This window comes from Leiobunum rupestre, chromosome 3 (assembly GCF_980474605.1).
Source record: "Leiobunum rupestre chromosome 3, qqLeiRupe1.1.hap1, whole genome shotgun sequence".
In the NCBI taxonomy this organism is placed as follows: domain Eukaryota; kingdom Metazoa; phylum Arthropoda; class Arachnida; order Opiliones; family Sclerosomatidae; genus Leiobunum; species Leiobunum rupestre.
Window position 1 is genome coordinate 65,053,406 of NC_143386.1, and position 17,122 is coordinate 65,070,527.

Here is a 17,122-nt window from a genome sequence, read left to right on the forward strand (position 1 = left end):
GGCGAATTTGTGATGCGGTGTATACACACACTCAAAACTTACTGTTGAAAAAACAGCAAATACGGTTTATAATTTACAGCAAGGTGCAGTTGAAGTGGGGTAACAGCAGTTTGTCGTAAATTTTACAGTTTTCTGCTGTATTTTGAAGAAAACAGTAGCGACTGTAAAAATTCATATTCGTACTGTTTCTAAAATGACAGTTATATTAAAATTAACAATATGAAACCGTGGTTGACGTTTTACTTCAAAAATGCATAAAATGTACCACACGTTGCTGTTTTTTCTGCTAGTATATAAAACAACTAATTATTATTTAGTTGTCAAAACATTTTTAAAAATCGCACAAGTTTCATTTTAGTTTTAAATATAATAATATCCGATAAAAACATTTTTATTTACTCTTTTGTATAAGTAGCATCCCACGCAAAATGCTATATTAATTACAACCCTTGTTCATGGTGTGCTTAATAATTTGAAACCAAGTTAATAGTTTACTTTCCTTTGGTTTTCCTTATAATTCTAAAGTACAAAGGCTCGAGCTAAACATTATCAACTAGAATTGTAGTCATTTTAAATTATTTTTTAATGTTATGTTAATGTTATAACAATTTTAATAATTTTTAAATATTTTAGATATTTCTATCCTGAATTGATTAATAAAATATTTGCAAATTTTTAATTAAACCAATATCATAATGGTTTGATCCCTAAAATTTTGATGAAATTTTAAGGTTGTGAATAGGTTCTGTACTAAATACGTTTGATAACTAAAACTACGGCAAACACTGGAATTTTACAAACATTGGATTTTACTGTAAAAACTGCATGCATTTACCCTATTAAATACGTCTGCTATGAAGATTAAATAAACAGCAATACTCTGCAAATATAACTTTATCTTGCTGTATTTTTAAACAGCAGAGTGTCCAGTAAATTTAACAGGAAGCATGACATTAAAAAAACAGTCATAGTTGGTTTTGAAATTAACAGCATTCTGCTGGCATCTATGCTGACCGCAGATTACTGTAAAACCTACAATAATATTTTTCTGTGTGCATCCGCGATTCGGCAGGAAAAAGTGCCCTACAGATTCTGTGTCAGTGTGGTTGCTAGGATTTTGTTTGGGGGGGGGGGGCATTCACCATGGTCCCTGTGCCTCCCTGGCTACGCCTCTGTTCTGTCGAGCCTGTGAAGTTACATGTCTCATTTAAATGGCCTAGATCGATAGTTATTTCGTAAGATGAATATTATAAATTTCTAATAAAACTAATTTTTTTAGTTTCCAATTAACTAAATTAATAATTAAAGTTAGTATTGTGAAGCCTGGAAATTGTTAGCTTATGTTTAAACCATGTACGAGAGTCAAATTGTAAAATAATCATTTTATTATGATAATATGTATTTACCAACTTTGCACTCCGGATTGAGTCCGGAACCAAAAAAAAATAACGTCCAGCAGTGTCCCGATGGCCCTTCATATAGCGGGCCCCTCGGATGACGCTTCCGGTCTCCAACCTAATTGGCTGCCGAAAAAAAGCCCGCCAAGAATTCTTTGCGGACTCACTGTGGTGCAATATTAGTATCGTCACTGGTAACTTTACCCCGCTCTTAACCCTTCGGGTCAGAGGTCACTGCTTTCGGAGAAGGAAATATACAAACAAGAGAAAACAATATGAAGAAAAGTGACATACAATATGGGTATATATATATATATATATATATATATAGATATAGATATATATATATATAAACATTTTGTTTTTTTAGTTTTACCAGCCACAAAACTTATCAAGGCGGGTCTTGAACGCTGAGGCTGAGGATTTAACTTTCACAATTGTCGGGAGCTGATTCCAATCATTTACAACCCGTTGAGTGAAAAACACACGGCGTTGCGCGCTATAAGACCCATAACAAAACGAGGGGCCGCAGATGAGGCTTAAGTGGGCCCTCTGGACGGAACATCCTGTTTGTGACGTTTTGAGCCATTGAAATATACAGGCGGAAGTAAGGAAACGGATGTTCCGTTCAAATGCTGAGTTGCCAGGTAAAAATGGTAATTTTCGGCCCTCCAACTTTCCTCATGGGTCTAGGCTAGGCTAATACCCAAGGCACCACGTGATCGAGCCAACAGCTCCCTACACTAACTATTGCCGTTAACCTTAACAAGTTTTTATAGAAGGGGAAACCGAAGAGCTCGGGGAAAAACCCCTTAAAACAGTGGGGAGAGTGCTTGCAAATTCAGCGCAGAAGGAGTTGTTCCCAGTGCCACAAGCTGGGTTCGAACCCGGCTCCTCTTGCTGCGAGGCGAAAGTGCTAACCACTCCGCCACCCCACAATTATGGGGGCTTTGCGCCCAGACCATTTTAAAAAAACTCGTTATATTGGACATTGTAGAGACCATGAATAATTTTGAACGTCTCAAAGAATGCAAATGCGGGCTTTCCAGTATAACTTAGGTAATATGTTCCAAAAAGAATGATATTAAAATTAATTGTCCTACTGGCGACTGTAGAAGTGTTCTACACGACGACACTACTTTTCGATTGCTCATGTCTTACCCTTAATTCAAGTATTTGCCTCTTCCGGTGGTGAGAAAACTAAGAATTACTACCCAAATTTTAGCGTTGCTCTCCACCCCCTAAATCAAATTTACAATCCTTGGTAGTGAAAATAACTTATGTTCCAATTTTCGCTGATAATTATACTATATATTATGTTACTTATGGTATAAAAACTACAGCCGTATTTACACTTCCTATTTCTCATCAAAAACAAAAGTAAATATGAGTAATCGGATTTTGCCGTCTGTACAGTCATAGTCCTCTGCGTTAAAGTCTGCTCAGTTGGTGAGGCCCGCTAATAGTTTCATTTAGAGTAAAGGGGTTTAATATATTTCGTATCCATTTTTTCTTTTTGGAAATATTTTTACTCCGTCTATGTTACACCAATCCGAACTATTCGCGAGTACAAAATTGGAGTAAAAGTACGTCAACGGGGTACCCTAGCTACCCTACTTCGAAATCTCAGAACAGACGAAAAGTCTTCATATATGGAATGCAGTATAGTGGTGTATAGTGGTGTGATCTACACCAGGGCCCGTGGCCCAAAGGGGAGCCCGGGCTCGAGTCGATACACTGTTTTTATTTGTATTGTATTGTATTTCATTTTATTTCATTTTATTGATCGTATATCTGTTATTCTTAAGTGTATATTTTGTAGTATTAATCTTATTATTTTATAGTCTTATTATTTTGTAGTATTAGAAATTCTACGGCTAGTATTCTATAAAAAATACGCATATTCTATTTTTCCGCCATATAGTAATGTTCAAACACCATTGTCCATATAGTAATGTCGTGTACCCTGCTTCACTAGCAAAAGCGATAAATACCTAGAAAATTATTCTATAACAAATCCCTTTTAAATCAAGAATTAAATGGTTTCACGAGTGCCGTACATTTGTCATCGTCAAAACATTTTTTAAAATAAGTTTGCCAAAAAAATTAAATTTAAAACAAAATAGGAAAACCAAAAATGAAGGACAATATTTTTAGAAAACTAAACTAATTACAATGTGTAAAGTTAAACCAAAAATAAGTACATTCTAAAACAATTTGGCGCCCTTTTCCAATTTCAAGGGGGGTACATTGTACCCCTGTACCCCCCGTTTTTACGCCACTGTACAAGTATATTATCGTTTGGCACTAATTCGTAGCTGACCTTTTAGTTCTCACGCTATTCCAACGACTCAAAATTATTTTCCTCAGAAGCAAGTACCCATTTCACATCACACTGCCCGCTCCCAAACCAACCAAATACGCCACGCAGTCGTCCGATTTGTCCAGTTCGATGGTGTAGATGTATTCAATCCGAACATCTTCGAATCTCGGACAATCAACCAGGACATGCCGTTCGAGCGAGCCTCTACATTGACCAGTGGCGTAGGCAGAAATTCGTCAAGGGGGGGGGGTCGAGGTATGTGAATGTTAAGAGAGGTCGAGAAGGGGGCGGAAATTTAGTACAGTCAAAGCATGGAGGAAGAGAGAGGAGGATTTATGAATGACCTTTTTGCCCCGAAAGGGGATCAGCACCCGTCGGTTTTCGTGTCATCTCACGCGTTCCCTATTTGGCGCCCTCTTTTAGTGTTTAGGCGTACTCGGTGTAATTTCACAACGGGCACAATTTCAACAAAAATAGAGGGTGCCAACTAGAGTTGACGGGTGCTGATCCCCTTTTTTGTCAGCCCCCACTCTCCTACCCTGTGGGAGTTGGCATCAAGCTCCCGGGGTAAAAAGGTTATTCATAAAGCCTCCTCTCTCTTCCTCCATGGTCAAAGGTAGGACCAAGTTGGGGTCTGGACCCGGAAACCACCCCCTTGCCTACGCCACTGACCTTGACATACTGACCTTTCTGCTATACAAGGAGAGACTACGGTGTTTGTCGATCTCTTGACGCCACTTCGCGTTGGAGTTTTCACGTACCGCTTTGCACAATCAGCCACCGTCTTCACCTCTCCACGGGAGTGACCGTAACCGTTAGCCCGATGCACGCGGTCGGAAGACTCGTTGCCCGTATAGATATCGGTTTACTTTGTTCTTGGTATGATCCGGAGCCATACGAATGAGTCGACTAGGTAGGACAACAAAAGTTGACCAAGCCATCTTGCCCTCTATCGCCGCCATCGCAGTCATGACATTCCCCCCCCCCCCCCGCGGTTTACCCACGGATAATTGCTATTGTTCAAGTTTTCTCTTTGTTCCTTGAAGCAAAGGACATCGTTCGCGTACGTATAGACTAGGTACAGCGACTGCCTTCCAGATAGTACGGGTTGTAGGAATGTGAACCTCACGACACTTAATTTTATCATTCTTAATTTATTAAAATAGTTTTCATTTTTCTATATTCTTAGCGTCACCATTGATTTCTTAAAATATCTGTCGGAACCAGGCCCGGACTGGCCATAGGGCAGATCGGGCAAATGCCCGATGGGCCGGTGTGGTCAAAGGGCCGTGAGGCCATCTAGCCAGCATGACAATGTAGTGTTTTTGTGGGAAGTAGGGGCCGACGTTTCTAAAATGCCCGGGCTGGTTTTAGGTCCCAGTCCGGACCTGGTCGGAACTTCAATTTAGCTTTACGTATATTTTCCTACCATCTTGATTTTTAAGTTTACCTTCGCGGAGAAAGCATTCTCATTATCCCCTAGCAATTTTACTTAAAGACCTTTTATGTTTGCTATCCCCGTTAGGCTGTCTTATTCTTACAAAATTATTTTCTTGTCCGCGAAAGTTTTACTACCCCAACATGTGATCGAATGGCTCTACTCTACATACGGTGTTTTATGCGCGGTACACATCTTGCCCTATTGCGAGCCACCGAACCCCTCTCTCTCTCTCTTTCTTTTTTTGGCCACCGAACTTTGGAGCCCCTTTAAAACCAAACCCGGGCCTCCACCATATTCGTAGTGGGGGATACTCGACTTTGCGTTTTAACTACGAATAAAAGAACTACGCAGTGGCGTCGCTAGGGTGTTTTAGGCGGCGCTTGAGCCACCTGTAAAATTTCTCAAGCGCCACCTAAAATTTCCGAAATGCGCCTCCTAAAATTCAGAATTCTTACAATTTACTTGGCAAAATGTTTCTTCGAACTTAAAAATGGGCATCAAAAATTTCATTTTTTCCTAGCCGGCTTCAATGTTTAAACTTTACAAACCTTTTTGGGAGCCCCCCCCCCCCACCCTCCCCCATATCACTCAATGGGATGGCCCGGACCAGTGCTTACGGCTTAAGCGCCACCAGTTTGGAAATCCTGGTGACGCCACTGGTTCAACTACGTTCTAATCTTTAAAGAAAAAGAAATAATGTTATTTAGCATTAGAAGTCGTACATCAAAATCTGACCTCTCCTCGAAGGAGAGGCGTTACAAGAGGCATTTGTTACTACGCCGAGAAAGGGTTTTCCCCGGCGCAGGGATATTACTTAGTGATTCACGGGTGACATCTTACAATATATAGATGTGAGGGGGGGAACACGCTACCGTCAAGCAGGGCAGGAGTTACTCATTACAAAGGTTGAGACAAAGAGTTCTGGTCGAGTATCAGGCAGAGTTAGTAGAAGTTTAAATTAAAAGATTTTAAAAAGCGAAAGAGATTCCGAGGCTCGCGTACATCCGCCAACATTTCGGTACGAACGGAAGTCAGCTGGAGCCAGCCCATATCCGAAGTCGACAGTCCATATCCGGAGTCGACAGTCCATCTGACACCGACCCAGCGATTGAGTGAACAGACTGTATTCGTCTTTGATGAGCCAAAGCCCAAAAAGGCGTTAAATTAATTTAAAGAGAGAGAGCCCGCGTGTTTTCCGCGAAACGAATTTTATTTGAATGCCCAGTTTATTTTAGTGTCATGCATTATTTAAGTGCTTTTGTTTTTATTCAAGTGTATTTGTTACCATTGGTTTTTACACACAATCCTTAGGGATTTGTGTGTATTACGATCACCTACTGTGTAGCCGCCGCCGCCGCCACCGCCGCCGTACACACGATTGCTCGCGGTACGTTAGTGGTACAAAGGCGATTGATATCTCAATCGATAGGCACTATTATAGCCTCGACGGGATTTTCGTAATTTTGGGATCGGAGCCCGAGAAGTTGGGCAAATGCCCAATTTCCTATTTTTTGTGGTTTCGCTTTGTGTGGTTGATATTTTATTTAAAATTAAGTCCGATAACGTTAAAAAAAATATTTTTGGTAAGGTTAGGATTCAGCGGATATACAACTTCAGTTATATCAGTAAATATTAAATTTAAGTATAGTTTCCTGGTTAATTTACGGGACCCCAATTTTCGCGGTTTTATATTTTCGCCTAAAAGTCTACATAACGTTCTTTAATTTAAGTCCGATTTTCATGAGAGTTATATTTTTGAATAGCTGTGGTTTCCCTTAAACCTAGATTTGCAATTACGTTGCTTAATTTTAATTCTAAGTGAGGTTTTTTGGACAGCGTATGCGGACCCCCGCAACTTCCGACATGGTAAATCCGCGTGTCTATAGAGTTCTAAACGCCAGTTTCCCTCTCGCATTTTTCAAGGCCGTTCGCGCCGAGCTTTCAACGTGTTCCCAGAAGTAACAATAAGTGTGACCCCCAACGTTTTACGCACGTTTAAAGCCCTTTTTACGCACGTCGTACGACCGGAAGTAGGTAAGTAAGATTTGATCAAAAATCACCAGTTTTGTTACTTCTAGGCCTATTCCAGCTTAGGTTGCAGCCGCGTTGGAAAAAGTTAATTTTAAGTGAGTTAATTAGCCATTTCGCGTCATACCTGAATTCTTTACGCGCTGAAGCTATATTCGCATTCCATTGAAAGCCTGCCTGCAATAACAATAACGTATGAACAGGCGCGTAAAAAATAAGTGTGACCCTAAATATTTGTTATGCCCAGAAGTTAAGCATAAGTGTGCCACTAAATATTTTTTTGACCAGCTGCCGTACACACGATTGCTCGCGGTACGTTAGTGGTACAAAGGCGATTGATATCTCAATCGGTAGGCACTATTATAGCCTCGACGGGATTTTCGTAATTTTTGGGGCCGGAGCCCGAGAAGTGGGGCATTTGCCCCCTTTAGTGTTTTTGGTCGATTGTCATATTTGAATTTCGTGCCAATTGATACAGGTGCCATCTAACTCGTTCGCGTTTCGCTACCTTATTTCCAAAACCAGGTAACTCGAAAAACTTCGTGTTCGCGTTTCGCCACCTTATTTCCAAAACCAGGTAACTCGAAAAACTTCGTGTTCGCGTTTCGCCACCTTATTTCCAAAACCAGGTAACTCGAAAAACTTGGACCTTATTTCCAAAACCAGTTAACTCGAAACGCTTGGTTTTTATAAAAATTAATTTAAATTAACGTGTTCGCGTTTCGCCACCTTATTTCCAAAACCAGGTAACTCGAAAAACTTGGTTTTTATAAAAAATAAATTTAAATGAACGTGTTCGCGTTGCGCCACCTTATTTCCAAAACCAGGTAACTCGAAAAACTTGGACCTTATTTCCAAAACCAGGTAACTCGAAAAACTTGGTTTTTATAAAAAATAATTTAAATGAACGTGTTCGCGTTTCTCCACCTTATTTCCAAAACCAGTTAACTCGAAACGCTTGGTTTTTATACAAATTAATTTAAATGAACGTGTTCGCGTTTCGCCACCTTATTTCCGAAACCAGGTAACTCGGAAAACTTGGTTTTTATAAAAATTAATTTAAATTAACGTGTTCGCGTTTCTCCACCTTATTTCCAAAACCAGTTAACTCGAAACGCTTGGTTTTTATACAAATTAATTTAAATGAACGTGTTCGCGTTCCGCCACCTTATTTCCAAAACCAGGTAACTCGAATAATTCTTTTCCGATAACATTCCTCTTGGGTTTATTAAGTTAATACATCAGTGGGATTGTGTGTACTCAAATGTCCGTGACATCTTGTTATATTACTTGGTAACCCCCCTAGATATTCTTATATCTGGAATAGTATTGAGCGGCACTACTACGCGTATACTAGACGGTTTTTGAGAATTTTTAGATAGAGCCTGGACAAGCATTGCGAGATAGCGATTGGTCTGTGGGAAAGTGTTGTTCCGAGCGGTACATTTGTACTTTTTTAATACGTTTTTAGTACGAAAATCAGTTTTAAATTTTTTTAATCGTATTTAGTACGTTTGGAAAATCTATGGTACGAAAATACGTTTTAAATTTTTTTAATCGTATTTAGTACGTTTGGAAAAATCTATGGTACGAAAATACGTTTTGATAGTTTTTAGCACATATTTAGTACGTTTGAACTTTTTGTTTTGTCTTATAAATAGTATGTGGTCTAATTTCACCACCAAAGCAGCTGGCTTTCACCAAGGACAGTAGATACAGGGACGAGAAAGCAGGAAAAAAATTTCGATTTTAAACGTCTTCATATTCACGGGGAGTTAGATGTAAACAAACCGCGGCCATTGTTAAGACGTGGTTCACCATGGACAGTATTATTGTAGTTAGTTCTTACCATTTTGATGTTAAATTAAAAATAAAACTACGAGCGTAAATAGAAAATGCCCATTTGTTTTGAACACTTAAGCCTCGCCAAGAACCGCTAAAGGGAGGAGTCAAAACTCGCCGTTGCTTGTGTTGAAGAAACGTACAATACAAATACAAGATTTACTATGATGGATATTTACAATAAGATATCATAATAATACAAAGGGGGTCATCGTAACCGTAGACTGACTAACTCCATTAAGTCTCTTGGAAATCTTATTCCAATCGAAATCGGAAACGTCAGAGAGTTAAAACCAAGCCGGGTAAAAAGTCCTCGCGCGTTCTTCAACTAGCCACAGTAGTCCTCTAAACTCGGGTAGTTCATGATAACGTGGAAGATATCCTCCACAGAATTCCCGCACAAAGGGCGTTTCGCATGATGACTTAGGCCTAAGGTGGTGCCTTGGGTATTAGCCTAGCTGATTATTATTCACTCTTTTATCAGTGCCCCGGTTCTGGATTGAAAGTAGAGGTGGCTCGCTTTATCGTGATTATTGAAGGGCTCGATGTTTGGCGCACTTTTCACCTTGTACCACGACAGACTACAATGGGAAGACACTTCATTAGTCCCGAACTCAATTGCACGCTGAAGTGCCCTAATATCAACCGCGTGATTCCAATCGCCCGAGAGACCACTGAATCCACTGATCCATACTTAAAATCCAGGTTAGTCGTTGGAAGAACACGTCATCTTCCCTTCGACTTTATAAAGTTCCCTCCGACCGCCAATCTTGGGCTTGATCTAGTAGCGGCAGTGTATCACTCGTAATAAACAGGACCTCATTACATTAGGTTAGAGCTGAAAGCGCCATCGACTTCCAGAGGGTGCTGGTAGCTTTGTAAGTGTTATACGAGTGAGCTCCTTTAGGCAGGGCCGGACTTAGAGATCCTGGGCCCATAGGCAGATAAGGAGTCTGGGCCCCCTTTTCACGCGCTGCATTTACTCTTATCCCTGGAAATAGGCTGTGCCTGAATTTCCCTGATTCAGCGTAGAAGTCTGAGCTCTATGGTTATATTACTAAATAAAAGCTCTTAACAATCGTCGACTAAATATGTGATAATTATGCAACATTGCGATTTAAGGCTGCGTCCGTAAACTGCCAGGCACAAATTTTGGTAATTTTAAAACAAAATCTTCTACCTACGAATTTCTCCAATATAAATTACGATTGATATTATAGATTTATGACTTCGAATACTGTAATTACGGTCACTGGAGGGCCCCTAGGCCACGGCCTAGGTTGGCCTAGGCGGAAATACGGCACTGCCTTTAGGTTCCACAGCTCCCATCAAAGTGGTGGAGCGTTGCCAGGTCCCAAAACTGAAATTACAGTATCGAAGCCGAAAAATTATCGAATTTTCTAGAAAATTATAGTACACAAGTACGGCCAACTTTGATTACTCGCTATAGCGTGGTAGCACTTTATCATATAGATGGCTGTTACTAACATATTTCATTTTCGTTAGGCTACAACACGCTTGATTAGTCAAGTCGGCTGTATTTTCGAGTACAAACCAAAGACTCCAAGGAGTATAATATTTCAATTCTTAGCCTACTAGGAGTAACATAAGAAACTGGAAACGCCGTTCTTATGTTAAATTATCGCACAAATATCGGAAATATAGTAAAATTATAGTACAATTATCGCAATTGAAATTATAGTACGGTAAAATTAGAATCGTAAAATTATCGAAATGTACTTTAATTATAGTACGGTTGGCAACGCTGCCTGGTGGCTTTGCGACGAAGTTTCTGTTCATGGGCACCGAAATAGTAGTCGTCGGAAGACAAGGAAATACCCAGATACAGTGCTCGCTAGTGGAACAGAGTTTAATTGAATGCTGAACTTTGGGAGAATAAGGCTTCAGCTAGTAGCATGTCCGCCATTTTGTGCGGATTTTTTCTATAGGAAAAACCATTAGTAATTACGTCGCCTAAAGCGGGACTGAAATTGCTCTATAGTGTTCGCTGGGAAAATACTGCATTTATTCGCTCCAAACAATAGTCCGAACTCCGTGGCGTAGTTACTACAGATCTCTAGAAGATCCTGAAGTTCGGTGGTGCGTAGCTAATTTGTAAAGCTATATACGACTTTACGTGGTAATTTTACAGTTATATAAAACTAGCTGAGGGTGTGTTTCGAGGCACCCTTTACGAACCACCGCAGTAAGACCGCCTCCCCCTTTTTCCCATGCGAGAATTACCGTGGCACCCTTTACCGCATAGTCGAAGCACCGCAGTAAGGCCCCCGACCCTTTTTTTCCACGCGATAATTTCCGTGGTACCCTTTAACCCATAGTCGACCCCCCCCCAGTAAGACCTCCCCCCCTTTTTCCCAGGGGATAATTTCCATGGTACTCTTTTACCCATAGTAGAACCACCCCAGTAAGGCCCTTCCGCCCCTTTACCCCATGTGATAATTACCGTGGTACCCCCACCCCATTTTCCCATGTGATAGCTACCGTGGTACCCCCTCCCCCATTTTCCCATGTGATAATTACCTTGGTACTCCCTCCCCCCTTTTCCCATGTGGTAACTACCGTCATCAGGGCCGGCGTTAGGGGGGTAAGCGGGGCAAAAGTACCCCGGGCCCGGGCCTCCGAAAGGGTGCCTAACTAAAATTTTCTGACTATTTCCAAAAAACCAAATTTTGGAGTAAAAATTACCTGGGGCCCGAAAATCCTAGCGCCGGCCCTGACCGTCGTACCCCTTCCCCCTTTTCCCATGTGATAACTACCGTGGTACCCCTTCCCCCTTTTCCCATCAGATAATACCCGCGGTACCCCCTCCCTCTTTGTCCCATGCGATAATGACCGTGGTACCCCCTCCCCCCTTTCCCATGTGATAGTTACCGTGGTACTCCCCTCTCCTTTTCCCATGCGAGAATTTCCATGGTACCCTTTTCCCCGCAAAAATAACTCAAAAACTCGAAGGTGTCCCAAACCCCTCTGTACTCCTTGAAACCCCCTGTGTCCAATGGCTGATTTACTCTCATGACGAACAAATAAAAATACGCTCGTCCTTGAGTCCCGATTTACAGTGCGAAATTCCAAAAACAAACCCAATGACAAAAATATACTCAATGACCTAGTATTAAGGCGAAGCGCACCCTTCCATAAACTGCAACCTTGTACCTCTTCGTGGTGGAAGGGAGTAACAGGTGGAGGGGTAACCCTTCATGCTGGCCAACTAAGGCTCTGCTTCTTCCTTAAGTTAAGGTGTAAGGTATCGTGCTGAGGGCTGAATGGTACCGGGGAAGCGAAAATACGGTATCTCTAACGATCCCCTCGGGGAACCAGGCGAAACCCCGTTGTAATTAGCCTTCCACCCGGGAGGAGGACGACCGGGTGGTGACCTTTTACTTTCCTCCATACTCGTGGGATCATTTATGAACTCAAAACAAAAACAAAACCAAAAAAATGAGTAAGGGTCTACTTCCAGTAGTACCCGGCTTGAAGAAAAGAACGAGCAAGGGTCTGCTTCCAGCAGCACCCAGCCTGATGGAGGGTCTGGGTTATCTTCGGATGTTACCCGACTCTCAAAAACGTCGATACGCAATGCACGCCGCAAGGCTGCAAGGATCGCTAAGAAGGAGGTTCAGTCATCCTCGGGTGACAAAGTAACCCCTTCACTTAAGAGGCTCAGGTCGGAGGACTCCAATCCTTCGCCTGGTTCTTCTCAATCTGCGGCCAAAAAGGCTAAGGAGCGTCCAACTCCTATGTCCTATAGTGACGCAGTAGGGTTGCCTAAGATGGCCATTGTAAAAGATGGCTTTCCGAACAACCTCATCACAGAGGAGGAGATGGGCGCCGTCCAGTGTGGGATTCTGGAGAAAGTTGATGGGACACCTTCGGGTGAACCTCTTCCTCTCATCAGGAATTTCCAGCTGGTCGGAGGTGCCATCACATATCTCTGTGGGGATGCCCCAACCGGGGAGTGGTTAAGGAAGGCCTTTGACCAGAATGACTGTGTTTTGGAGGGAACGAAACTTTTAGTAATAAAGGCTAATGAACTACCGAAACCGGTCAAGGTCGCCTTCAGGACTAAGGATGTCTGGACGAAGAATCCAGAAGTCCTTCTTAAGAGGCTGCACCTCTATAACAACAAGCTCATTACGAGCCGTTGGAAAGTGGTCACCTCTGTCAGTTACAAGAACTTCGTTCGGTGGATTTTCCAGATGGATGAAGATTCTGTCGCAGTTTTAAAGGAGGCAGGATTTACTGCCTACACAGGGGAGGATAGGGGGACTTTTAAAGTCCTTAAAAATCCTAACACCACAGCGCAGCCTGAAGCGGTGGCAGAGGACTCTGCTACTGAGATGTTGGACTTTGATCTGGCAGGAGAACTGGGTGATATCACCCTGGGGTCCATGTCGGACATTTCCGACATCACGGTGGTAGAGAACACCTCCACCGGCGCAGAAGGGTCTGTCCAACCCACAGGCGCAATAGGTGAAGATGCGAGTGGTTCAGCTGGTGATGGAGGTAGGGTCAGTCCTGTACCCACCCCCTTAGCCGGCGAGTAGCCAAGCACCAGCAACTGTGGTTGAACATGAAGGTGATACAGATTAATCTGCATCACTGTAAGGCAGCCTCTGCAGTTCTCTGTCGCAGGTTTGTTGTGGAGGGCTTAGACGTGGCCCTCATACAGGAGCCTTGGATCCATAATGGAAGGATCCTAGGGCTCAAAAATGCAGGTACTGTTTATTATGACTACAAATCTGCTAATCCTAGAGCATGTATTTTGATACGAAAGGGTATTCACGCTCTTCCTCTTTCATTATACCAATCTAGGGAGACTGCCACCATAAAAATCTTCTCTTCATCAGCTGATGGAGTAGACGAATTAATCATGGCGTCTGGCTATTTTCCCTATGATGCCTTGTCCCCTCCATCACAGGAGGTTGCCAATCTGGTGAACCACTGTGAGAGACTGGGCAAGAAGCTTGTCATTGGGTGCGATGCCAATGCTCACCACGTTGCATGGGGCAGCAGTGACTGCAACCAACGCGGTGATGACTTAATGGAATATCTGGTTAGTACTAAACTTCATATCCTTAATAAACACAATATACCAACTTTTGTTACAAGTAACAGGAGTGAGGTTATTGACTTAACTCTGTGCACTGAAAATGTATTACACTCTGTGACACAATGGCATGTGTCTAATGAACCATCACTTTCGGATCATAGGCAAATATGTTTTTCTGTTTTGGTCCAACCTGCCCAGGTAGTTACCGAAATACGCAATCCTAGATCAACTAATTGGCCTAGGTATAGGGAAGACCTTGATCTTCACTTACAGGGATGTGGCTCTAGGCTCTCCTCGGTGCTGGAGCTCGAAATGGCTGTTGATCACATGCAACAGTCCATAGTCGACTCCTACCACCAAAACTGTCCAGCAAAATCTACCAACCAGCCAAGGTTAGTTCCTTGGTGGAACAATGAGATTGGTAGACTTCGCAAAACTACTCGTAAGCTTTTTAATAGAGCTAAGAGGTCGGGTGATTGGTCAGCCTATAAGCAGACCCTCACTTCCTATTATAAGGCCATCCGGGAAGCCAAACAGGCTTCCTGGAGGGATTTTTGTGAGAGTATCTCTGATATTCCCACTACAGCCAAACTAATGAAAATTATGGCCCATGACAATACAAGACATCTGGATACTATTAAGTTGAAGGATGGTAGTTACTCCAGTTCTGGAAAGGAAACACTGACACATACGTTGGAGGTTCACTTTCCAGACTCTAAATTCACTGACAAAGACGACTCTTATGATCTTCCTCTTCGGTTCAAAAGAACTAAAAAGGTAGATTGGGATGTGGCAAAACAAGTTGTCACTCACTCCAAGCTCATGTGGGCTATTAAGTCATTTAAGCCCTACAAGGCCTCTGGTCCGGATGGGATATCACCCATCTTGTTGCAGGAGGGAATAGATATTCTCTCTCCTGTGTTATGCAGAATCTACAGGTCCTGTATTGCTCTATGTTAACTGATCGGGTCGCGACGGCTTCCCTGCTTGGAGAATCGCTAAGGGTCACCACCTACCGGGGGTTGTTCTTTCACCCCTGCTGTGGTGCCTGGTTGTGGACGAACTCTTGGTGAGACTAAACAGGGATGGCTGTCGCGGCTTTGGTTATGCTGACGATGTCGCAGTGATAATTACTGGGAAGTTCCCAGGAACCATTTCGACTATGATGAGAAAAGCTCTCATCTCTGTGGAATGCTGGTGTAGGAATGTTGGCCTCACCGTCAATCCTGACAAGACAAGATTGATTCCTTTCACTCGAAGGAAGGTGCAGGACTTGTTCAATGATATTTCTTTCTTTGGGACCATCCTGGTCAAATCGACTGAGGTAAAATACCTCGGTGTTATTTTCGACAGTAGACTAACATGGAAGCCACATCTTGACCTCAGTATCAGGAAGGCAAAAATGTTATTCTGGAGAGTAAGGGGTACCATAAGCAAGTCTTGGGGTCTTAGCCCAAAGGTTGTGTATTGGATCTATACCATGATAATCAGGCCTATGCTGACGTATGCAGCAGTGGTTTGGTGGCCGAGGGTAGTGCTTAAGTCAGTTCAGTCTGAACTACGCACTGTGCAAAGGCTGGCCTGTGTCAGCATTACAGGAGCTATGAGAACGGCCCCAAGCGTTTCTCTGGAAGTGTTCCTGAATATTCTACCGCTTCATCTTTATATAGAGGAAGTTGCAATTATGAGTGCCCATCGGTTACTGCATAATGGTTGGTGGAGGCCTGCTAATTGGGAATTCAGCCACACCAAATTGTTTCGGCAATATTCTAGTCACTTACCGATCTTATTGATGGGTTCTGACAACATGGCTACAAAGATACACTTTGAAAAGCAGTTTAGTGTTTACTTTCCAAGTCGCTTAGACTGGTCTGGCGACACGGTGTTTGGAACCAAGGGCGAAATTGTTTGGTTCACGGATGGCTCCAAGACTCACTCAGGGGTGGGTGCTGGAGTTTACTGTCAGACTAAGAAGTTTGGCTTCTCTGAGAGCCTTGGCGTTTTTGCTACGGTTTTTCAGGCTGAGATTGCAGCCATCTGCTTCTGTGTAGACTTATGTCTTAAAAAGAAGTATCGGGACAAGACTATTCAGATTTTCTCGGACAGTCAGGCTCTTAATCAGTTTAGTATTACTTCTAAGCTCGTTCTTAGCTGTTTGGATCTCCTTTTGGAACTGGGCACCCATAATAGGGTTCAACTATATTGGGTGCCCGGTCATAAGGGGCATCATGGCAATGAGATGGCCGACACTCTGGCCAAGGAGGGTGCGGAGGCAAGGTTCTTAGGTGCTGAACCTGCTATTCCAATACCCAATGGCCTGGTTCGCAGCCATGTGCATGGCGCTATGACTGAGAGGCAGGTCAGGCTTTGGCTTGAGACGGAGGGTCAGAGGCAGGCCAAGGAATTTATCCCTGGGCCTTCTATGAATGGAGCAACTGAGTTGCTTTCGCTCTCTAAGAGTAGTATAAGGGTGGTTACGGGCCTACTTTTAGGTCACTGCCAGCTTAATAGACATCTGCATCTGATTGGTATCAGTGAGAGTCCTTTGTGCAGGGCATGCCTTGCAGAGGAGGAAACTTCCTCTCATGTCCTTTGTGTCTGTGATTCTTACGCGGCTCAAAGGTTTGAGTACCTTGGTATGCATAGGTTGGAAACGAGCGATCTTTCCAACATCCCGGCGAAGCAAATCCTGCGCTTCGTTTCTAAGACTGGGCTTTTCCATGTTTAATTGGCTGGGGCTGCACAATGGACCTCTGGTCGAAGTGCTAGGTTGGGTCTAACCCAACCACCCAACTTTACTTATAATAATAATAAGGCGAAGCGCAACAACCACGGGTTATACACCGAGAAATTACCTTCGGCGTTATCACGTTAGACCCGATTTCTGAAATATACTCAATGACCTAGTATTCGGTGTGTACCTCCGTGTACCTGCGGCGATGCTACGTTAGAGTCGCGAATGGAAGTCAGAAAAAAATGCGACGAAAGGGGCTTAGAGTTTTATTATGTAAATATCGAAA

General features: G+C 42.8%; 1 protein-coding gene across 1 annotated transcript; it reads left to right on the forward strand.

Annotated features, from left to right (window-relative positions):
* The first annotated feature begins 15,267 nt into the window (after nucleotides 1-15,267).
* On the forward strand, nucleotides 15,268-16,808 carry LOC149954290 (uncharacterized). The gene is made up of 2 exons (XM_090169875.1): nucleotides 15,268-16,689; nucleotides 16,749-16,808. Exons 1-2 carry the CDS (start codon nucleotides 15,268-15,270, stop codon nucleotides 16,806-16,808), a joined length of 1,482 nt encoding a protein of 493 aa, XP_090026001.1.
* Nucleotides 16,809-17,122: the final 314 nt, after the last annotated feature.